At 59.3% G+C, this 23142-nt stretch overlaps 1 protein-coding gene across 1 annotated transcript; it reads right to left on the reverse strand.

The window, feature by feature from the left end:
* Positions 1 to 1227: 1227 nt before the first annotated feature.
* NPEPL1 (aminopeptidase like 1) lies at positions 1228 to 22601 on the reverse strand. The gene is made up of 12 exons (XM_059134761.1): positions 22417 to 22601; positions 21783 to 21968; positions 21190 to 21360; positions 17262 to 17351; positions 16755 to 16836; positions 14929 to 15071; positions 9645 to 9722; positions 4313 to 4413; positions 3411 to 3534; positions 2990 to 3166; positions 2437 to 2547; positions 1228 to 1917 (listed from the first exon to the last, which is right to left on the reverse strand). Exons 1-12 carry the CDS (start codon positions 22564 to 22566, stop codon positions 1759 to 1761), a joined length of 1572 nt encoding a protein of 523 aa, XP_058990744.1. The 5' UTR covers positions 22567 to 22601; the 3' UTR covers positions 1228 to 1758.
* Between the last annotated feature and the right edge of the window lie 541 nt (positions 22602 to 23142).

Consider the following 23142-nt stretch of genomic DNA (forward strand, 5'->3'; position numbering starts at 1 on the left):
AAGCCAGGCCTTTGGCTCACCCCCCACAGTCCCCCTGACGCCAGGCGTGTAGGCTAGACCTCGAGCCTGCAGCTGGTCCCCAGCTGGGTCCCTGGCCCTGAGGCTGCCTTTGTGCCTGCACAAGGGAGACTCAGTTCGTCCCCGCTCCTTGACCCTGCACCCTGCAGCCCCCTGGTGGGGGGAGCGGACAGTGCCAGCTGCCTGGAGAGGGAGCTAGACCACCTCCGTGACCTCTGCCTCCCCCAGGGCATCTTGGGGAAGCTGGAGAGAGCTGCCCACTGCAAGGCCATTAAGCAGGCTAATGAACCGTGAAGGCTCCTGGCCCCTCCGGTCCCCCAGGGTGCGTCCCCTCCGCTCACGGAGCCTGCTGCCCACCTAGCACCTTGTGACTGCTATTCTTGTCACTTAGCGTGTCGGGCCGTGGTTTTCCCAGACGGGGCTGGGGCCTCAGAGCTGCTCCTTGCCTTTTCCGGGCCCAGCTAGCGCTGAGCGCAGCAGGCAGCTCATAAATATTTGCTTGGGATCAGGCCCAAAAGTCACCTTGATTTCCAGAGTGAGGGAAGGAACTTGGGAGTCTGGGGACGCTTGTGGAGGGGTGAGGCGGTTAGCGGGTGTAACCTGTGTCCTCTGTCCCCGGCAGAGGAAGTATGGGCAGCTTCTTCCCTGCTGGCGGGTGCCCGAGTTGCCGAAGGCTCACTGGGATGGAGTCTAAGAGGGGACAAAGGCCCTGCCTGCTCTCTCACCGGGGCTAGGGGGAGGCTGGCCCCCAGTCCCTCTGCCTCACCGGCCACAGCTGGACCCAGGGAGGGTGAGTCTCCTGCATCTGTGTCCTTGGGCACCAAGGCTATGCCCAGGGGACATCTCGGGTGGAGGAGACACACCCGACTCCGTAGGGCACTTGCCTGGTGATGTGCGCAGCAGGGAGGGTGGCCTTCCCTGCAGACAGCAGGAGCGCGGGAGGCCCCCACAAAGCCCCTGCGTCGTGAAGCCTCAGGAGACCAAGCCAGCCGGGGCGGGCAGCCATGGACCCGAGGACTCCGGCCCCCGCTCCCAGCCCTTCCCAGGCCCCAGCCCTTCCCAGGCCCCAGCACTCTCCGCGGCGGCAAAAGCGAGGTCACCAACGGCCTCTCAGTGCTGGATGCTGGGTTTCGAGGAGGTGGGAATGCCCAGGGCCTTGGAGCCACGGGCGGGCCGCCGGGTGGAAGACAGGAGACAGAGGCCAAGGTGTCCTGATGCAGCCGTATTTACTTCAACTGCCGGGGTATCCTAAGGGCCCGGAGCCTCCCCTTGTGCCGTGAGCCTGGGTCCCTGAAACAAGTCACGGCTACCCTTCCAAAGGGGCAGGGCTCCTGGGGGTGGTGGCAGCCCTGGCTGGAACAGGGGCCTGGGCTCTCTAGCAGGCGGGGGCCGCGTGTGGGGCCAGGGACCAGGGACAAGGCCATGGGCACCCACAGTGTCTGGAGCCTCCAGGGTGCAGGGCCCGGGGCTGTGGGAGGAGAGTCTTCGCGAGCCGGCAGGGAGGCTGGGAGGTCCCTGGAAGGGCAGCAAGTCCCAGGGCTGCCCCCGACCCACCCCCCGCAACCCTCCAGACCCTAAGCTGTCTTCTAGGACAGAAGTAGGAGCTGCTTCTATCACCGTGACAACTAAAAAGAAAAACAAACCAAAGCCTATCTCAGGTGTCCTCTTCTGACTGCTTAAAATTCATCAGTGCAAAGTGAGGTAAAGAGCCGGGTGCTGGGGGCCAGGAAGGGGCCGGCCTCACACGAGCCTGCGCCTCTTGGAGTCCCTCTCCACATCGCCCTCCTGGGCATCCATCTCGCAGCCGAGTGGGGACACCAGGTTCAGCAGGGGGTCCTCGGAGGCCCGGCCGAACAGTGCCAGCAGGAGTGCCACGCCGAAGCCCGTGGCGCGCTCCCCCTGTGGGCAAAGAGCAGGCTGGTAACCCTCTGCCAGGCAGAGCCGGACCCCCCCCAGCAAGCCCCTCTCTGCGGGCAGGGGCTCCCGGTCCCTCCCCCACTTGTCCTACGGTCCCCCTCCCGCTCTCCTGTCCCGGGACTCAGCAGGGGGCAGCGTGGCGCAATGGCTCTGCGCACGCCGGTCCCAAGCCCCGGGTCTTCTTGGGTGGGAAAGGGGTTGCTGAGGGCCCTGGGCCTCCAGGCAAGGCCAGGCTGGCCGGAAAAGGACACCCAGCAGCCCCTCCGTTTCCGGAGCGGCGGAGACCAGAGGTTGGGGGTGCAGGCACCCCTTGCGGTCGACCTGTGGAGGTTGGGCCTTAGGCAGTGTGACCCCAACATGTAATGCTTCTGACGAGTTCCGCCAGCAGCCAGAGCCGGCCGCGGATGCACGAGGGGGGGAGCAGCCTGGCCAGCGAGAGGGGCGTGCGGCGGGGTCAGGGCAGCGGGGACAGGCAGGCACCACGGGGCAGCCCGGACTCACAGCGTGCACCGGGGCGGCGATGTCCACGTGGACCCAGACCCCAGGCCAGTCAAAGCCGATGTGTGAGGCGATGAAAAGGCCGGCGCAGGAGCTGGGGCTGTTGTCCCGGTCCTGGGGGGACAGCAGGACACAAGGTGACCTTTCTGCTCCCGGCAGCGGGGGCGTGGGGGAGGGGCATCTGGGGCTGCTCCCGCTTGGACCTAAGTGGGCACCCCTGTGCCCCCTCGACCACCCACTCTCCAGACACCACCTCCCCTAGTGGCTGCAAGAAGAGACCTCGGGGGTTGGGGGTTCCCCAGTGCTGGGAGATTGCACAGAGGGACCCCGAGGACCTTGCATGTGGTTTAAGGGGTCTGCCTTCACCCTGGCGTGATGCTGGAGTGGCGAAGGAGCACAGCTTGGAGCGGGGACCCCCAGTGCCCAACACAATAGACCCGTTGCGGGGGAGACCAGAGAGAGCCACGTCCCCGCTCTGGATGCTTCCCTGCTGCGTGTGGATCTGGGGCCCCACAGCTGCCACGTCTTGGGTCCCTCGGGCGCCCTGCACACCTACCGCCACGGAGTTCTTCATGTCAGCCACGGCCGAGGTGAACTCGCTGAAGTGCAGCTCGGGGCAGTAGACCAGGGGGTGCACCAGGTCCCCGCATCTCCTCCCAGCCTTCACGCAGGCCGCCTCCCACTCGGCGCTGTTGGTGAGCACTGCGGCGTGGTACTTGCCGGTGGCGATGCCCTGGGCAGGAGGCGGGGCCGAATGGAGCACAGGCCAAGGATGGAGAAGCCAGGAGAGGCCACGAGCAGCAAAGGAAGGAAGCAGGAGTGTGAGCGTCCCAGGGAGGACGGTCCCTACGCTGTCTGCGCCGTGCTGGGGGCCCGGGATGACATCCCCGGCCTCCTTGGCCAGGCCCTAACAATTAGGGGACTGCACCTGCCTGCTGTAGGCCCCCCGCCTCCCCCCGGGAGTCAAAGTGGCCCACCTGAGCTCCGGTCAGTGTGGCCATGTCCAGGATGATGTCCGCACCCAGGTCCTTGGAGGCGTAGGACACGCCATCCGCCAGCACCAGCCTGCCCTCCGCGTCAGTGTTGTTGATCTCCACGGTCCTGGGGCACAGCAGAGACCCCAGCTCAGGGATGGCACTCCCTGGGGCACTGTGAGCGAGTCCCTTTGGAACTGGGGAGACTCTCTTTAGAGCCCTCTGTCCTCTGGCTCCCCAGTCTCCCAGAGGCAGGGCCGTGCCCATCGCCTAGGACAGCGCAGCACCAGGGCTGGGGGCAGATCCCACCCCACTGCCCTCCAGGGGGAGCCAGGGAAAGCCGCCCCGCCCCTCGCCTCGTCTGTAAGATAGAACAGGGTTGTGTGGGCAGCATACACTGCACTAGGCTAGCCCTTGGCACACAATGCCAGGCACTGGGTAAGCGTAAAAACGGAAGCACCTCTCTGGGTCGCCCTGGGGGCAGGCCCCTCGCACGGGGAGCCCAGCGGGCCCTCCTGCTGTGGACCTGGGCCACCTGCTCCTCCAGCTTCGATGCGATGACTTCTAGGTATGTCCTTACATAGCTAAGAAGCAGTCCAAGGGCTGACCTTGAGGGGGAAGTGCAGGAAGGGCCCCAAGCAGGGAGCGGGGGAGGGGCAGGGCTTCAGATGCACAAAAAACCTTCACCCTTAAGGTTGGGATGAGCTCATCCCACAAAAGCAGGCGGGATCCTACACTGGGAGCCCAGCGCCCTGTCCGGTGATGCGGGTGCCCCTCCCCACTCCTGGGATGGTGCCCTCCCCAGGGGATGCGCCCCAGCTGACCGGCCCAGCCCTGGGAAGGAGATGGGCCCCCTGCCAGCTCCAGCCCGGGGGTAGCCAGGGAGTGAGGGGAGCCAGACATACTTTCCTGAGTACAGCAGGTGGATGTCGTCTGGCCTCGTAGCGTTGGGACCCACAGAGTTCTCAGCCAAGCAGAACACAGCGTGGAGGTTGTCTTTGAAACCCTGGAGGGAACAAGGTACACGTGGCCGTGCATGGAGGAGGGAAGAGGTCTTCTACCCTCAGGGACAGACGGACAGACAGAGCCCTGGGGAGCAGTCCCGGCAGCCCCCAGCTGGGGAGTTCTATCTCCTCCATCAGAGCCCACCCAACGCAGAAATGAGCCCACAAGTGTGGCTGGGCTTCCGGCTTTAATCCTGGCTCAACCAATCACCCAGCAGAAGGGCCAGGCTGCTGGCTGAGCACCCTGGCCTCTTGTCTACAAACCATGGTCGGTGACCAGTGTCTCTCACTGCACAAGCCCTCTGCGCTCGGCACTGCCGCACAAAAGCAAGCCACACACGTATAGGTGCACGGGGGCTGGGGAGAGTTGCCTCACAGAAACTGAGGTGGGAAGTTAGTTTTCTGATGCCCGGACATGACGTCTCTACATTGAGAGACGTGCATGAAACAGGCTGAGGCGGTTTCCGCCCACATGGGTCCTAAACCTGCCCCAGAAATCCCCAAGCAGGCCTCGCCCAGGTGGCCGTGGTAGGGGAAGTAGAGGTGCCACACCCAGTCCCTGTCCCTGCCTGTCCTCTGCTCCCACACCCGAGCCCATAACCAGGACGCATCTCCTCTGGGCATGGGGCGTGCCAGGCCCCTCCAGCAACAGTGATCCTTCCCCCACCAGTTCAGAGCCCTCGGTAATGGCACACACAGGCCTGCGGCAAGGGCCGGAGCCATGGCCCCGGGCAGGGATGGCTTTGAGCTTGAGCCCAACACCCAGTGCCCGGGAAAGCACCCCGCCTCGCTTCTCGGGGGCCACGACACCGGGCAGCCCGTCAGCTCCAAGGTACCCCCAAGAGTGGCTGGGATTAAATGAATTGTGACAACATGTGGTCTTGAAACCATGTTTCAGGTGGGTGACCCCTGGGGCTCTGAAGCTAGAGAGGCAGGTGGGCCTCACCAGGGAAGGAGGGGAGCCTCGAAACCTTCCCAAAGAGCCAAGTTGGGTCTGGGCTGGGAGGCGAGAGGAGTTTGCAGAGCACAGGAAAGCGCTACATAAAGGTGGGACAGCAGGATGGTGAGGAGAGACCGCGGTCCCCAACCTGATCCTGTTGGGTGCCTTCCCCCCAGTTTTGGACTCCGAAGGTCTGGGGGGGCTGCTGTTCTGGTGTGGGGTCCCTCTTGGGAAGGCCAGCTTAGAGGGTGCTATGGGCCTTCGGCAGGGGGTTTCCGAGCTCAGGTTGGAGGGATTGGGGTGCAAGGGCGAGCCACACAGGTCTTGGGATCCCCAGGGGGACCACAAAGCTGCAGGCAGCTGAGGTTTTAGGTACGTGAGGCCTGGAGCGTCACGGCCGCCCCAGAACCAGGTGCCCCCTGCTCCCAGCAAGCCCAACGCTGCATCGCACATCCTCTCCTTTTAAAAAACGTTAAAGTATCTAATGTTGAAATAATTTCAAACTCACAGAAAATTTCGCAAAAATGGTACAAATGATCCCTGGATACCCCTGACTGGGACCCCCATTCCCTCCAGGGTGAATGCCTGATGTGCCCTGTGTGCTGGTCTGCACTGCGGAGTCATCACCGACTTGGGGATCGGGTCCAGTCCAGGCACATGGACTCGGCCATCACCTCAGTCTCCTCAATTTGCGACTCCTGGGGTCCACCCTCTGTCTTTGGTGACCTTGCGCTTCACTGCCTCCTGGGGCCTGCGCTCCCCCCACACACTCAGCAGGATGCCCAGAGACCCGCCACTTACTCCACTTACGGTGCTGTCTGCCCCGCAGCGACTTGCTGTCTCCCTCCTCGGCGCGGGGAGGTTCTCTGGAGAAACAGTGCTCCCCTCCCCCACTTACTTATTTAGTCAACGCTTGGTTCCTACTTACAGTTGTGCCGATTCTTAGGAATTAAGAGTGGAGCCTCTAGAGAAAGGACCCAAATAAACAAAATCATGAATGAAAGAGGAGAGAGCACAACCCACACTGAAGACATAAAACTATAACAACATATGACAAGCAGCTATGTGCCAACAAATTAGGCAATCTGGAAGAAACGGATGCATCCCTGGAAATGTATAAACTACCAAAACTAAAATAGGAAGAAATAGAAAATGTGAACAGACCCATGTCCAGCAAGGCGACTGAAGCAGTCATCAAAAAATCTCCCAACAAACAAAAGCCCAGGGCCAGACGGCTTCCCAGGAGAAATCTACCAAACATTTAAATAAGAATTAATATCTATTCTGTTAATTCTGTTAATTAATACCTATTCTGCTGTTTCAAACAGTAGAATGGAAGGAAAACTTCCAAACTCTTTCTATGAGGCCAGCGTGACCTTGATCCCCAAACCAGACAAAGACCCCACCAAAAAGAAAAATTACAGACCAATATCCCTGATGAACACGGATGCAAAAATTCTCGCCAAAATACTGACCAATAGGATCCAACAGTACATTGAAAGGATTATTCACCACGACCAAGGGGGATTTCTTCCTGGGCTGCAAGGGTGGTTCAACATCCCAATCACCGTGAAACAATTCATTAGTAAAAAAAAAAAGAAAGAAAGAAAGGACAAGAACCATATGAACCTCTCAACAGATGCAGAAAAAGCATTTGGCAAAGTACAGCATCCTTTCTTGATCAAAACTCTTCACAGTGTAGAGATAGAAGGAACAGACCTCAATATCATAAAAGCCATAGATGAAAAGCCCATAGCAAATATTCTCAATGAGAAAAACTGAGAGCTTTTCCCCTAAGGTCAAGAACATAGCAGGGATGTCCACTCTCACCACTGCTGTTCGACATAGTACTAGAAGTCCTGGCCTCAATGATCAGACAACGAAAAGAAATAAAAGGCATCTGGAAGTAAGTAAAGAAGTAAAGTCAAACCCTCCCTCTTTGCAGATGATGTGATACTCCATGTGGAAAACCCAAAAGACTCCACCCCAAATTGCTAGAACTCATACAGGAATTCAGCAAAGTGGCAGGATATAAAATCAAGGCACAGAAGTCATTTGTATTTTTATACACTAACAATGGGACACAAGAAAGAGAAATTAAGGAGTTGATCCCATTTGCAATTGCCCCCCAAAACCATAAGATACCTAGGAATAAACCCGACCAAAGAAGAAAGCAATCTGTACTCAGAAAACTATGGAACACTCATGAAAGAGATTAAGGAAGACACAGAGAAATGGAAAAACGTTACATGCTCGCAGATTAAAACAAATATTGTTAAAATGTCTATGCTACCCAGAGCAATCTACACATTCAATATAATCCCTATCAAAATGCCATCAACTTTTTCACAGGGATGGGACAAATAGTCCTAAAATTTGTAGGGAACCAGAAAAAAACCCAAATAGCCAGAGGAATGTTCAAAAAGAAAACCAAAGCTGGTGGCTTTGCAATTCCAGACTTCAAGCTCTATCACAAAGGTGTCATCATCAAGACAGTATGGTACTGGCACAAAAACAGACACACAGATCAATGGAATAGAGACCCCAGAAATGGACCCTCAACTCTATGGCCAGCTAATCTTCGACAAAGCAGGAAAGATTATCCAATGGGAAAAAGACAGCCTCTTCAACAAATGATGTTGGGAAAATTGGACAGTCATAAGCAGAAGAATGAAACTGGACCATTTTCTTACACCATCCATAAAAATAGACTCAAAATGGGTGAAAGACCTCAATGTGAGACAGGAATCCATCAAAATCCTAGAGGAAAACAAAGACAGCAACCTCTTTGACCTTGGCCACAGCAACTTCTTGCTAGACATGTCTCTAAAGGCAAGAGAAACAAAAGCAAAAATGAACTGCTGGGGGGCGCCTGCGTGGCTCGGTGGGTTGAGCCTCTGCCTTCGGCTCGGGTCATGATCTCAGGGTCCTGGGATCAAGCCCCACATTGGGCTCTCTGCTCAGTGGGGAGCTGCTTCAAACCCCGCCCCCCACGCCGGCCTGCCTCTCTGCCTACTTGTGATCTCTCTGTCAAATAAATAAATAAAATCTTTTTAAAAAATGAACTATTGGGACTTCATTAAGATAAAAAACTTTTGCACAGCAAAGGAAATTGTAGATAAAACCAAAAGACAATGGACAGAATGAGAGAAGATACTTGTAAATGTCTTATCTGATAAAGGGCTAGTATCCAAAATCTATAATGGACTTATCAAACTCAACACCCAAAGAACAGATAATCCAATCAAGAAATAGGCAGAGGACATGAACAGACATTTCTCCCAAGAAGACATCCAGATGGCCAATAGACACATGGAAAACTGCTCCACATCACTCAGCATCACGGAAATACAAATCAAAACCACAGTGAGATCCCACCTCACACCAGTCAGAATGGCTAAAATTAACAAGTCAGGAAGGGACAGATGCTGGCGAGGAGGTAGAGAAAGGGGAACCTCCTACACTGTTGGTGGGAATGCAAGCTGGTGGGGCCGCTCTGGAAAACAGTGTGGAGGTTCTTCAGAAAGTTGAGAATAGAGCTACCTGACAACCCAGCAAGTGCACACTGAGTATTTACTCCAAAGATACAAATGTAGTGATTCTCAGGGGCCCCTGCCCTGCAGTACGTTAGAGGACAGCCCCTGCCCCCAGACTGTGACGGACCCCGGACTGCGGGTGTGCAGAGCACGGAGACGGTGGCCCCGGGTCCCGCTGGCACATACAGCAGTCCCACCACGTGGCCCATAGATAACCTCTGCTCAGGGGTCATGGTAACGCAAAGGAAGACTACTAGGAAAGGGACCCAGGAAGGCCTGTGCTCGTGAGCGGGGTCCAGGGCCCAGCATGGTGGTCGTGCTCTGCCATATGGTTTTAGTCAGATTTCTTCACAGAACAAGCACTCATGGGGGGGCCTGATACAGCCAGAGCCTGAGTGACCCGCATGGCCAGACACACTCAGGTAGAGGCCATGTATCCAGGCAGAGGGGACAGCCTCATGGGAGGTGACACCCCAGGGAGAGGTGACACTCCTCGGGAGGTGACAGTCTTGGGACGTGACAATCCCAGGAGAGGATACCCTCAGAAGGGTGACAGTCCCAGGAGAGGTGACGCCCCCAGGCAGAGGTGACAGGACGAGCAGCCCTGGCAGAAGGCAGGAAGCTCTGGGAGCCCAGGGGCGCGCAACGTGGCAGTGAGAGGAGGGGAGAGGCATGGAGCTGTGGGGACTCAGGACACCGGGGTCGGGACCTGGGGGAGAAGGGACAGCTCACAGCAGGGGGGCAGGGCTGCACTCACCTGCTTGATGGCAGCTCTGAAGGCCCCCAGGATGGCCGCGGCGCCTCCGCAGTCCCTCTTCATCCCCGGCATGGTGGTCTGGGGGGGCACGGAGGGGAAACAAAGTGAGCGTGAGCAGGTGTCGGCCCCGCCGGCCACAGTGCCCCGCCCCTGCCCGGCCCCCAGGGGTGGCTCCCCCAGACCTGTGTGACCCACAGAACCCAAGAAACTCCCACTGGTCGAGTGGCTGGTCTCCAGAAGCAGTGGGACAGAAGGGCCAAAGGCGCTGGGCTCTTTCTGCCGGAGCAGGGCTCTGGGGGGCTACCTAATGAGCCGGAGGTGGGAGGGAAGGGGACCTGGGGAGCTGCCCAGAGCTGCCACGTGGGCTGTGGCCTGGCTCCTCCTCTCCGTGGTGTCCGCCTTCCCATTTCCCTGGTTCCCATTCCTCAGCCCTCGGCCGACAAGGACGCTCGGACCCTCACCCTGACAGGAGCCATGGAGACTCCTCCGTGCACGCCCCTCCCTCCTTCCTGCCACCACCAAGGCCACCTTTCTACAGCAGACCACCCTGCCGTGGTCACCGCCTGGCCTCGGTGACACTTTCGGCCGCGGCTCTCTCTGATGCTTGACGTCACCATCTCAAACAATCCGCTCAGGTTCATGTGAACTCTTCCCCAATGTCACAACCCGCTCAGGTTGGTGTGAACTCTTCCCCAATGTCACAACACGCTCAGGTTGGTGTGAACTCTTCCCCAATGTCACAGTCACGTCCGATGCCACCCCACCGCGCGCTCTGTTGGTGTCTAACGAGGGCTGTGAGCGCCCAGGGTCCCCTCCCGCCGCAGAGGGAGCTGCGATTTTCTACAAACGGGTTGAGAGTGGTTATGCATTTTTACATTTTATAGGTTCCCAGCTCTAATTGACAAGTTCATACTCTAAATTAACAACAGGTCATCAGATGTAGGATTTGGGCTTGAAATGGACAGAGTGACTTTTTTCGAACCCTTATCGGATGACACAAGCCTCGAGTTTTAATGGAAAGTATTTTTAGACATAAACCGAGCTGCTTTCATAATTAAGCTGAGTGAAAACGACCCAGCTAGCACTATCGAAAATAAGCTGTCTCTTTGACCTAATGGGCGAGAAAGCGCAGGATTGTTTAAATGGGGAAAACAGGGCCTCAGATCTGGAAATCAAACCAGTCGCGAACGGCCCCTGCGGAAGAGCTTGAGTCGGTCACGGCAACTGTGTCTCGCTGCCGCCGGGGCCGGAACAAACGCCAGGCGGCAGGTGTAACTCAATGACTGCACGAGCTTTGCCGTGTTGCTCTGATTTTTACGAAAGAGATGATTTCCGGAGTCACACAAGGAGGTCCCCTGCCTGGGTAGCGGGGCTGACACTCCCACGATGCAACAGAGCGACAGCGGGTCGCAGCCGCGGCAGGGACGGACCCTGGACTCGCCGCTGACCTCCAGGGAAAGCGAGCACAGCCCACGCGGCTCGGGCCTCCTCGCCGAAGGGCTGCAAGGGCAGGTTTTCCCAAAGCTCAACCTCGGAGCGCCGCGGTTTGCAAGATTCCCTATGACAGACCGGACGGAGCGCGCAGAGCGCCCCCGCTGTCCCCCGGCCGGGCGCTCCGAGTGGAAGCTGGGGACAGTTGCCGGGGCTCCGCTCAGCTGGGCTCTGGGCTCCAGAACACAGTTTCGATTCAAAGCACAACTGACATGGGACGGGTTATTCGGACTCAGGTGTCCCACGGACATTTTCTTAAACAGCAAAGCTAAGGGGTGCCTGGGTGGCTCAGTCAGTGACCTGCCTGCCTTCAGCTCAGGTCATGATCCTGGGGCCCTCGTTTCAAGTCCCGCATCGGACTCCCTGCCCAGCGGGGACCCTGCTTCTCCTTCTCCCCCCACCCTGCTCGTGCCTTCTCTCATGCGTTCTCTCTCGCTTGAATAAGTAAATAAAATCTTTAAAAAGTAAAAAAAAAAAAAAAAAAAAGAGCAAAGCGAACCTTTCATTTCTAGGAGAATAGCAGACAATACTTGGTGCCGGAGGGAAAATTCGAGATTTCAAGCAAGAGAATCACCATTTTGAAAAACATTTGAAAAACAGAAAACTCAGTGATTTTTAAAAGTAAACGGATAGTGGTTCCAACTGTGACTTTTAAAATTACCCTGTGTTGGGCCACAATTTGGAGGCCTGAGTAACTCCATGAACGAGGTCTTTCGGGTCACCCATGCATGGTATTACGCAATCACGCTGTCATGGTTCAAGGTGGACGGTAGTTACTAAGTAACAGGGTGCAAAGGGTCACTGCCATGGTTTCTGATCCCACACCGTCCCTCGCCCTTCAGAGACTCCCGCTTGTCGAGTTTTGGTGTAATAGCAAAGAAGAATGTCCATAGTTACGTCTAAAGGGCACTAAACTCTTTCTGCCTTTTCTAGCTACAAAGTGAGTGAGAGCAGATTTTCTTTTTGTGTTTCAACTCAGAAAACACATCACAAGAGACGCCGTGCAGAGGCAGACACAGGATCTCGGTTGTCTTCTATCGAGGTCGACAGGGAGAGATCAGCAAGACGTGAAACCACAGTTGTTTTCATAAAGTTATATTATTTACATGAACATGCAAAGGATTTGCATTGTTATTTTAAAATAGATTATTAAGTATCTTTCCCAGTCTTCATTTCTAGTAGGGTAAACATCACTCTGATTAAAAAAAAAAAAAATCCCCTTGGGGTCAGTGCTTGTTAAGAAAGAAAGGGGGTCCTGACACTTAACACATTTGAGACCTGCATTCCCACTGATCTTGATTTGCCTTTGAAGTCTTTGGAGACCGAATGGTCTGGTGTCCCCAGCAAAAGGACTCATTCTCAGGAGCCCCTGCTTCTCACTCTGGCCCTCCAGCAAGCCAGCATCTATCTGCTCGCAGAAGGAAGGAGCTGGGACTCCTACCCACCAGTGCTCTGCTGCCTCAGGGACAAGAGCCGGCATGGTGGGTGAGAGAGGACTGGCCAGTACCAGGCGCAGCCAGAGGGACGCACTGGCTGTGGGGTCTGAAAACAGTAATTCCTCTGCTAAAAGTCAGTTGGCCTGTTGTCATCAGGGGTGAAATAGTTCTCCCGAAAAATCTAAGTGAGTTCTGATCATATAGACAAGAGGTTCAAACCCAACTATTCTCACTGCTTATCCTCTGCCAGGTACAGGGCTGGCCGGACAGGCGGGGGCTACGTGGTGTGCCTCCCAGCCGACAGCGGGGCAGGCCGGCATCTACACTCCCAGTCTACACAGCCGTCCTGCCTCCGACAGTGACTCCGAGCAAACCCACGGGTGCAGGGAGCTGGGGCCTCCCGGCCTCCCTCCAGTATGGGAGCCCCTGGACTCCTGGTTAACACATTTTTACTCCACGGACATGTGAAGGCCGCTAGAAACGGAACGCATGGACAGCATCACGATTTCTGGAGCTCCTTGGGCAACAGGGTTTGGGGCTGTCTCTTCCAAGTGATCCTTACATGAAGGACTTTTCCTGGGTACCCTGTACAGGTCGCTTCATGCGATGGCAATGTCCTAATTCACATTAATAGTGTTTTCGGATCAAGCATGAGTGCAGGTAGACCGACCAAGCTCTGTCTGTGTCGTACACGTAGAGAGGTGCGAAAGACCAATTCTGAGGAAGTCACTGACAAATCTGTGGAAGCCAGGGCTTTCAAACAGAAGCTGAAACCTATGCCCTTGACCACAAGAGACCAAGAGGGAGGCAGAAGTTCTTTCCATCCAAAAAAAATAACATGAATGTGATTTGAAAGTGTTGATCTATTCCTGTTTTATGTGTACTATAATATTTAAATATTTATTTACTTACTTATTTAAGGATTTTATCTTTAAGTCATCTCTGCACTCAACATGGGGCTCGAACTCAAAACCCCGAGATCAAGAGTCATGGACTCCACCAACAGGACTGGTCAGGTGCCCCTGTAATATTTATTTCCCTTTTCTCCCTGGCATGATAATATGTACGGAATTCAATAAAGGTGAATTCACTATTGGTGTTTGTTTTTAACCTTTACTATTGAATCATTTCCTGATCAGGCCTAAAAATCCTGCTGTTTATGGGAGGAGGGATGTTAAAAAAAACCAAACAAACAGACCATCCACTCTAGGTACCAAATGGACCAGACAGGCTAGCGGCGCAAATGGTAGTGGACAATCTCCCCGAAATAGCGACCGATACCAGGGCCAGGTCAGAAAGTGCCTCTTGGCTCCAGCGGGAGGCCTCCAGGCAGAGGTGGACGGCCCACACCACCGGATGGCCTCAGTTTACAAAAGGTCAGATAGCCCATCTTCTGTGAGAATTCTTCCCGTTTTTTACATGTCGGTAACTAATTCAAATTATAGACCAGCCCTTGGGCCAACAGGACACATTTGGGCACCGCACCAACTGCCAGCTCTCCACGACTACTCTGCATGAGCTTAGCCTGTCCTCTGTCTTCCAGAGCTTTCTCTCTGCAAAGGTTGGCTCCCCTCTTCCTGGTTTCCTGGGGCCCAGATTTCACACGGCCGCTCCTTCCCAGCCCTTCTCGGTCTTGGCGCTGCAGAGCCCAGTCCAGGCCCGGTGCCCAGTGTTGCTCAACCCAAGTGTGTGACATGAGCAGATGAAGACTGTCCTCCTCTTCCCGGGGCCCTCCCGGCCCCCAGCACACAGCAGGCCCGGACGGGCTAGGGGTGGAGGAGGCAGGCAGGCAGCTCAGAGGCAGAGCGGAGCCCTTTGTGGCCCAGCCTCCTAAGATGCCCCTGCATAAGGGCCCCCGGTAGGAGAGACTTCTGCCACCAGGCCTCACGGGAACACCAGCAGGTGGCTTACTTGTGGGGCCAAAGCCCCGTGGCCTTCACCGGGGACCTGTTCTCCGAGTGGGCTCGTGCAGACTTGCACGAAGCATTCTGTCTGCGGAAACCCTGATGGTCATGGGGACGCCACCCCACACCTTTTCTTCAGACAGAATCAAGATTCCTCGAACCGTGCCTCCTTGGGCTCGTTTTCCAGCCTTTTAATCATTTCTTCTGATTTTCTCTGGATCCTGTCCAGACTTTTAGTTTCCAGATCCCTGTTCGGAGCGCAGACGAGATACTATGGCCCCTGCTGGCGAGGAACCGGCCCCGCCGACTCTTCCGAGCCCCTTTCGGAGATGTACGCCAAGGCCCCAGAAACCTTGCTCGCTGTCTTCCGCTGGCGCCTCTGAGAGCTGACGAGGCCACCGAGAGCCTTCCCCACCCAGGGGCCCTGCCCAAGCCCTGGCACCCGCAGCTCACCTTCCCTTTGATGCTGAGCCCCCCGGTGTCATAGACGATCCCTTTGCCCACCCAGGCAATGGTCTGCGTGGCTCCTTCTGGGGTGTGGCTGAGGACGGCCAGCGCGGGGGGGTGGACAGCAGCTTTGCCAACACCATAGATTCCTGCAGAAAGCACAGGGAGAGGGTCAGCTGGGCTCAGGTTGAACTGAGCAGACAACTCCCAGCGGCCCCCCCAAAAACAACAGCTCCCCCCCCAGAAATATCTGCTGGCGTGTGACTACTTCTCCTGGAGCGTGTACAGTCCCCGCCCGAGCTCCCTGCCCCCTCTCCTGCCCCCTGGCCAGCGTGGGATCGGGGAATGCAAATTAGTTCCAATGCTCTGGGACTGCAAACGAATTCTGTGTGAAGTATCGTTAGGCAAGAAAACCCGCTGAGGAAAAAAAAAAAAAGAAAGAAACTGTATCATTCCCAGAAAGAAATGAACAGGACTGCAGAATGAAATGATTTTTGGATAATGCTTCAAGGCCACTCCAGCCCACGCTCGCTCCCCCCTCCCTGAGCCCTCTGTGCGCTCGGCGCCGCACCACCCCCTCTGAGCCCCCTCCCACCACTGCCTCACTGCGGGGTGTACGTGCCCCGTCTTCTCAAGAAAGCCTCTTGTGGGCAGAGACCAGGCCTCAGGGTCCCCCAGGAAGCGCACTGAACGATCATTAACGTCAGGATGAGAGCAGATGATGGCCGCCCGACAAACGCTCATGTAATCCTGCAAAACCCGCTGTAAACGCCATCTCCTCGTGAAGATTCCCTGACGTTCGTAACCTCTCCCTCCACTTGTTGGTTTGTGTTGGTTGTGCGGCAGGCCCCTCGAGGATCGCCCCCACCGATCCCTGCCCCCGGGGTCCCCTCTCAGCACGGATGGAGCCTTGCGCCTTGCTTCTGGATATGGCGTAAGTGATGAGACACCACTTCTGAGACTAGGTTGCCAAAAAGACCTTGCCTCCTTCTTGCTTGCTCACTTTCCCTCACCCAGAAAGCTTGCTTTGAGGGGATCAGGAACAGCCAACAAGGCCCCCAGGCCTGGTGACAGCACCACAAGAGAGACTGGCTGGGACCACATCACCGGCCCCAGTTGAGCCTCCAGATGACAGCAGACCCGGTCAAGGTGCTGGTCTCCGCCTGGGAGAGACCCAGGGCCCAGGACGCAGCCCAGCCATGCCTCATTCCCCACCCACCGGACTGTGTGTTTCCTTCTGTCACCTCCTTCTGGGGTACTTTGTTTGGTAGCCATACATAAGGAATGAGGTGACTCTTCCCCAGCCAGACTGAAAGTGCCTTATCCTACTTGTCACCATGCCTCCAGAGCCTGGGGGGCGGGGGGTTGGGGGAGGGGCAGGGAAGATGGGTCTGGTGATCAGGAAAGGCCCTCTGAAGAGGTGGATTCAACCCAAGACATTCAGGGTACAATGGCCCTGCTGTGAGAGCATCTCAGGGAAGGACTCCAGAGAAAGAGAGCCGCGATACGAGGCCCTGATGTGAACGTGGGCTTGCATGAGCAAGGAGCAGAAGGGTCCTATGAGCTGGCCCAGGCAACCAGGATGGCAGCCCTCGTGGACAGAGAGTGGGCCGGGGAAGGACTTGGACACCGCAGCTTCCAGAATCTGAATCAGCGCTCCTTTCTCCCCCAGGATGGTCTGCTTCCCGAGGTCTGGCCTTGGGGTCGGACAAAAGCTGGCTCCTTCCATGGGAAGCTGGAGAACACCCAGGCATGGCCCACGGCCACCCTGCCACCCCCGGCGCCTGGGACCCGTCCTGAGGCCACGGCCCACGAGGCCCAGCCCTGCCCACCTCCAAATCCTCTTGCCTTCAGCTGCTCGTCTCGGATGATCGTCGGGGTGATGCCCAGATCCTTCCCAACTTTCTTAATCTCCTGGACACGTTCATGGAAAAAACAACACGAAGACACATGAAGAGGGCTTAAGTCAAGGCGAGGGTGAGGCTCGGGGCCAGGGGGAGCCGAGAGGAGCAGGCCCAGAAGCCAGGGCCTCCGCTCGCCGGGCCGGGAGCGCGATTAAAGCCAGGACAGAAGGTTCACCCTCCGAACAGCGACTACTTCCTGCAGACGTGGCTGCGGTCCCACAGAGAGACCTCGAGGAGAAGGCGCAGTCCTCCCTCCATCCGCAGAGGCCTGGGGACCCTCCCAGCTAGGTGGACAGCAGGACGCCGTCCGCAGCAGCCCCAGGTGTCCCCGGGCAAGGTCGCCTCCAGCCCGGGCTATCACCTGACTTCCTTGGCATCTACCAAGGATTTGTCCACCCTGGTCCCGTCCTGGCATGACTCCCCGGGCCCACGAACCTCGAGGAAGGTGTCCGTGTTCATCTCATTGCAGGGAGTGTCCACGATGCGGGCGGCCAGCCGCACCCCTTCCGTGGCATTTGTTAAGCACTGGGAGAGAGAAACCAGAGGCTGTCACTGGGACCTAGGACCCAGTAGGAAGGGCTGTCCCTCCCGGTCTGCTCCCGTGGGATTGTAGCAGTACATGTCACTGGGTGGGGGGGTGGTTTCAGGGCGGCTGACGGGGTGTCGAGGTCAGGCGGAGATAAGACTCACGTGACCTGCTGTTGTCTCCCCCGTGTCTGTGACCCCCCCGTTCCAGCCACAGAAAGTTCCACATGGCTCTGCACCTCGCCTCCAGGTTACACCAGAACCCTTCAGCCTGGCGCCTCCAGCCGCTGTCCGTGAGGCCCGCCTTCCTTCCCAGGCCTCTTCTGCTGCTCACTCCCCTCGCCCTGGGGGCAGGTGGCCCGCTGCCTGGCCCTGAGTGCGCGCTGGGCATTCCTACTTCGGGCACCTGCCAGTCCCACATCCTCTCTCGGGGGAAGTGCTGTCCTTTGCTATGAGGGGAATGTCTGCCTCGCCCTGAAACTCCTCTGAAGCCCTCTCCCATGTGATGGCTGCAGGAGGCTTCGAGAGGCTCAGGTTCTGTGAGGTCAGGAGGGTGGGGTCCACGATGGGATGAGCGTCCTCAGAGGAAGGGGGAGGGAGGGCACAGCCAGAAAGCCACCGCCCGCAAACGCAAACCGGGGAGGGAGTCCTCAGCACAGCCGGCCCGATCTCAGCCCCGGAACCGACCCGGGAGGGACGCCTGATGCTGGAGCCGGTGCGCCCGCGGGGTTTGCCTGTGGCTGCCACAGCCGACCCATACGTCCTCCCTCCTCCTCTTGTCGGGATCCCAGTCCTCCTCTGTGGTCCTTCTTAAAGGCTGTGCCCTCCAGACGCTTCTCTGGACCCTCCCAAAGGAGGGCATGTGCTCTTCGTCCTGCGTCCCCGGCCCGCTGGCCCCCTTGTGGCCCTCCAGCCAGGGGGGTGGCATTTTCCTGACGTGAGCCCCATGGAAGCGCATCACAGACTCCCCGCCTTTGTGTTCCCGGCCACTCGATGCCACACGGCTCTGGGCACAGGGTGTGGAGGGAAGAGCGCACATACCCTGCCTCGTGCAGCAGCCCAGAGCCCAGAAGGGAGCAGAGACCCAGCCCCGTACCCGCACTCGACCTGGCACCAGGGAGGCCCTCGAGACGGGCGTCTGTGCTCCAACATGGGGGCCGCCCTAGGCCCTATACTGGCCGCCCTCTACGGCCCCACCCCTACTTTCTGGAAAGAACGTGTGTCCCACATTCGCTTCGGCGCTGATCCTGGAAGGTCTCTGCCTTCTCCTTCATGCCTGCCTCCTCCTGCTATCGTTGTCCCCTGCCCTGCCCCGGTGCCCACCCCCTGCCAAGCGTCCGCCGCGCGGTGTCCAGCCACCCCTCCCGGCGCGCAGGGAAGAGGCAGGACTGAAAGAGCAAAGCCGCACGGGGGGGGGGGGGGTGCAAACAGCGGGGAGCTCATCGTTGCCGTCCTGGCTCCCCAGGGTCAGCGAGGGCCGGCCCCGGGTCCAGTGCACCAGCCCGGCTGCCTCCCAGGCCCTGCTGATGAGCTCGGAGGGCTTCTGCCCTCCCAAGGTAATTAAAGCCCCGAGCCTCAAAGGCAGAGATGCAGGACTTGACAGTTCAGATATGAAATGGGATGGCGTGGTCCCTGCCGCCTGACAGTGGGCTCTCCTCTGGGACGTCGACGGTCCCTGTGTGTGGGCGTCACGGAGCCCATCCACCCCTCGTCTCTGACCCAGCGTGTGGCCACTGTCTGGGAAGCGCACCAGGGCCCTAAGACTCGTCTCTAAGGGGGCCGGGCGCTCACCTCGCAGCCCTGCATGGGCTCAGAGGCCCCGGCACTGCCTGGCTGGGCGAAAGGGCACACGGCCCCTGTGGGGAAGCCCGGGGGAGGCGCCCAGTGCCCCTCCATCACTGCAGAGCCCTGCAATCTGGGGGAAGAGCCCCATGACCTTAGGAAAGAGCCCCAAAACCTTGGGAAAGAGCACCATGACCTGGGGAAAGAGCCCCGAGACCGTGGGGAAGAGCTCGTGCCTTGTTGTCCCCCAGGATGGGTCATTCGTTCATTCATTCATTCCATCCACATCTCCATGAGCACCTACTGTGTGCCAGGTTCCACACCAGACCCTGGGAATTCAAAGGCGTCCAAGGGACTCCTGTCCAGCAGAGAATTATAACACCTCACTCCATTAACCACCACGGCAGAGGAGGGCGTGAGAGGCCACAGGGGGCAGAGGACTTGTGAGGGGCTGATGAGGTCTCTGCAGTATGGAAAAGGCCACACGGGGTACCTGAGGCTCCCGTGCTCACAAGCCAGGACAGACGGGCAAGACGGCTGGCAGATGGCGGCAGCGGTGAAGACCTGGCTCTGTCCCTTGCCGGTGTGGCCCCAGTGAGTCACCTAATGGCCCTGAGCTGCCTCGGTCTGCTCAGCCCTATGATGGGGAGCACAACAGGTCCCACCTCTTAGGGCTGTCTACACGAGCTGTGGGCTGCGAGCAGCGGTGGGAAGGAAGGTGGAGGGGAGGCATCTGGAGGCAAGAGCAGTGAGGGGGCTGCCCCAGTGGCCCAGGAGAGCCGCGGGACGCAGTGGGGAGTTCCGCAAGGCAATGGCAGTGGCAGAGTAGGACACGCTGGATGTGAGGGTCGAGGAGACTCACCCACCCACTGGCCCTCATCACATCCTGGGCCCGCACTACACCAGAGACCAGGTCCCTGCCCTCCCAAGGCTCCCGCCCCAGGGCAGGGCACAGAAGCCAAGCCGAGATGTGTCACGTCCGTGTGGACGGCACTCGGTGGGCAGAGGGCCTGACGCGGGCCGATGGCAGACTGAGACCGCTCAGGCCTGGAGCAGAAGAAGCTGGGGAGGGAAGCTGAGGAGGACAGAAAGTCCACCGGGGTCAGCGGGAAGGGAAGAGAAGGGCTTGGAGAGCGCGGGGGGGGGGGGGCAGTCCCGCGTGTGCTCAGGTCTGGAACTCAGCAAGAAAGCTCTGCAGCTAGAGGGGACAATGGTCATCAGTGCCCGTCGGTGGGATGGAGCCCACAGGCGTTCCGAGAACGCAGAGAAGACAAAACGAGGGTGGAGTGTGGGAGCACTAGGGACGGGGATGGAGAGGCGGCAGGCTGGAGGGCCAAGGGAAGGACGCAGGACTCTGGGCCGGGCAGACCCTTCCAGAGGGATGACAAGTAGTCAAATCCAGCAGACAAGGCCCTAAAAAACAATGTCAGGATGCGGGGCGGAAACTCGGTTTTGGTGGGCTGAGGGAGAAAGAGAGTTAAGAAAGGCAAAGCAATTAGACCGTGTTTTTTCAAAGTCTGGAGATCAATGCCAGGAGAGGAGCCGTTGCACGATGGTAGGGCCGGAAGCATGTGCTCTGCTTCCAGAGCGAAGAATCCAGGTGGAGGAGGTGAGGGGTGCCGGCGTGGGACAGCGGGGGGGGGGCGGGGTAGGAAGGACAGCCCGGGTCTGGGTGGGGGTGGAGAGGGTGAGGCCATGGCCATGGGGTCTGGGACACTTGCACACTCAGCCCAGACCAGGACTCCTAGCCTGGAGTCCCTCCCAGCCTTGCTGGCCTCAAAGGATTATTCTGAAGATCCAACGAAACAACACGTAAAAGTGCACCACAAAGGGGAACGGACACACGCGCGGAGAGGATGGTCAGGCTAAAACAGGAGAGGGCCCGGCACTGGGTCCGTGCCCAGTAAAGACCACCTGAATCCTGACAAGGAGTCCCACCCCGAGGGAGGGGCCGGCTACCTGGGTCGGGAAGGCACAGAGACTGCTGCCCACCCCCCCTTCCAGCGGCTGCAGCGCATGCTGGCCGGGGACACGGGGCGAACATCTGGACACCCACTTGCAAAGTGGACACCTCCACAGGCCCGTTGTCTTGTCCCACCAGGAAAAACTCCACCGTCACCGTCTTCTTCTCCGTGCGCCGCGCAGCCCCGGAGCGGTGAGTGAAGAGCGGGAAGGCCCGGGCCAGGGCGCAGGCAGAGGCGAAGGCATCGGACCGCTCGCAGACCATCTGCAGCACAGAGGGGCAGAGCCCTGAGCAGGGGCAGCCCCGCGGGAGCCACACCCAGGGAAGAGCTAGGGCCCCAACAGAGCCCACACGGGGACGTTCCCGGAGCCACCTCTCACGGCGGGAGAAAGAAAACGTGTGCTACCTGGTGCAGACGGCCTCCAAGACGGGAAAGCAGGATGTGGAGGGGCACGGGCTCAGGATATCTGGGTCTGGGTCTCAGATCTACCACCAAGACTGACCTGGGGAAAATGGCCTGGTCCCTCGACCTCAGTTTCCCTATCTGTAAGCAGGGCTTATGATGTCATGGGTTGTGGCAGCACGTCTACTCGGAGGTCCCATGAGCCAGGGTGCTGTGCCGGCACCGGGGCTGAGCGACGGGGACACACGCTCCCCACGATGCGAGGGCGGCCCCGGGCACTCACCAGAATGCACCGCTGGGTTCCAGGTGGCAGGCAGGTGCGCACCAGTCGGGTGACGAAGTGGGCAGCCGAGGGGCTGTTGTGCCGGCTGACCCTGGAGGGCAGGGCGGCCACGGTGGCACAGTTCAGGTACAGGGGACAGCTGTCCGTGGGGTTGGGGTTGAGCGTGCTTAGAGCAGCCTGCCAGAGCTGGACGGGAAGGGGAGAGAGGAGACACAGACGCGGGACTTCACCAGCCCGAACACCGGCAGCCGGGCCCTGCATGCGCTCGCTGGCCGGCCGACAGGCCGCGGCTGCAGCGTCCCCGGGGCACCCACGGGCGGTGATTAAGATGTGTGGCCTCTCGCCGCAGCTCAGCGAGTGTGTCTGCGGGCACCGGTCCACCCTTGTGCGATTAAGCCGTGCGGATTTCAAAGGCCAGGCTGGGGGCCGCCGGGCTTCACACGCTGCGACCCCGGGTGCCGCCGGGAGGGCTTCCGGGAGCGGGCGGCCGGCGGCCCCCCCCCGCAGGGGCCGCGCGGGCCCTCGAAGGCAGAGCCTGGGGGCGGCTCCCGGGCCCCCCCGCACCGCCCCGGGCTGGCCTCGCGCCCCCACGGGGTCCGGGCGGGGCCTCGGGGCGGCCGCGCGGCCCGCTCACCTCCTCGGTGACCCGGGGCTGCAGCTTCCCGCGGATGTAGCTCCAGGGCACGCGGTGCAGGTGGTGCAGCTGCCCGAGCACCAGCAGCGGCCGGCTCTGCGGGTCCGCGTCCCCGGCGCTGGCCTGGAACTGCAGCCCCACGTTCGCCATCTTCCGCCGGCCCGCCCCCCCCACCCCCCACCGCCCGGCCGCCGCCCCGCTCCGCTCGGGCTCCGCTCCGGCCCGGCCTCGGCGCCGCCCCGGCCCTGCCCGGCCGCCCGGCCCCGCCTCCCCCGCCGCTCCGGGCCGCTCGCGAGACGTGCAGGGCCCGCCCGGGGCGCGAGGGGGCGCCGGGCCGGCGGGGCGGAGCGGGCCGCCCTGACCCCGGCCGAGCCCCGGCCCACCCTCCCCCAGCCTCCCCGGGGCAGGCCCTGACCCGCAGGCCCGAGCCGGCAGGCTCCCGAGCGGCAGACCAGGCCCAGGCCCCGGGTAGGCCCCAGAGCCGGCAGGCTCCAGGCCCTGGGCAGGCCCCGATCCCTGGGGCAGGCCCCAAACCCGACAGGCCCCAAGCCCTGGGCAGGCCCCAAAGCCTGGCAAGCCCTGGCCAGGCCCAGGCAGGCCACACGCCCCACAGGTTCCCCGGGCGGGCCCTGCCTAGAGTGAGGAAACAGCTCTCCAGACAGCCTTTGCAGGAAGGGGCCCTGGTCCCCAGCCCCCGCAGACACTGGTGGCCCTGACCTCCAGCAG

Source organism: Mustela lutreola, chromosome 9 (assembly GCF_030435805.1).
Source record: "Mustela lutreola isolate mMusLut2 chromosome 9, mMusLut2.pri, whole genome shotgun sequence".
Lineage (NCBI taxonomy): Eukaryota > Metazoa > Chordata > Mammalia > Carnivora > Mustelidae > Mustela > Mustela lutreola.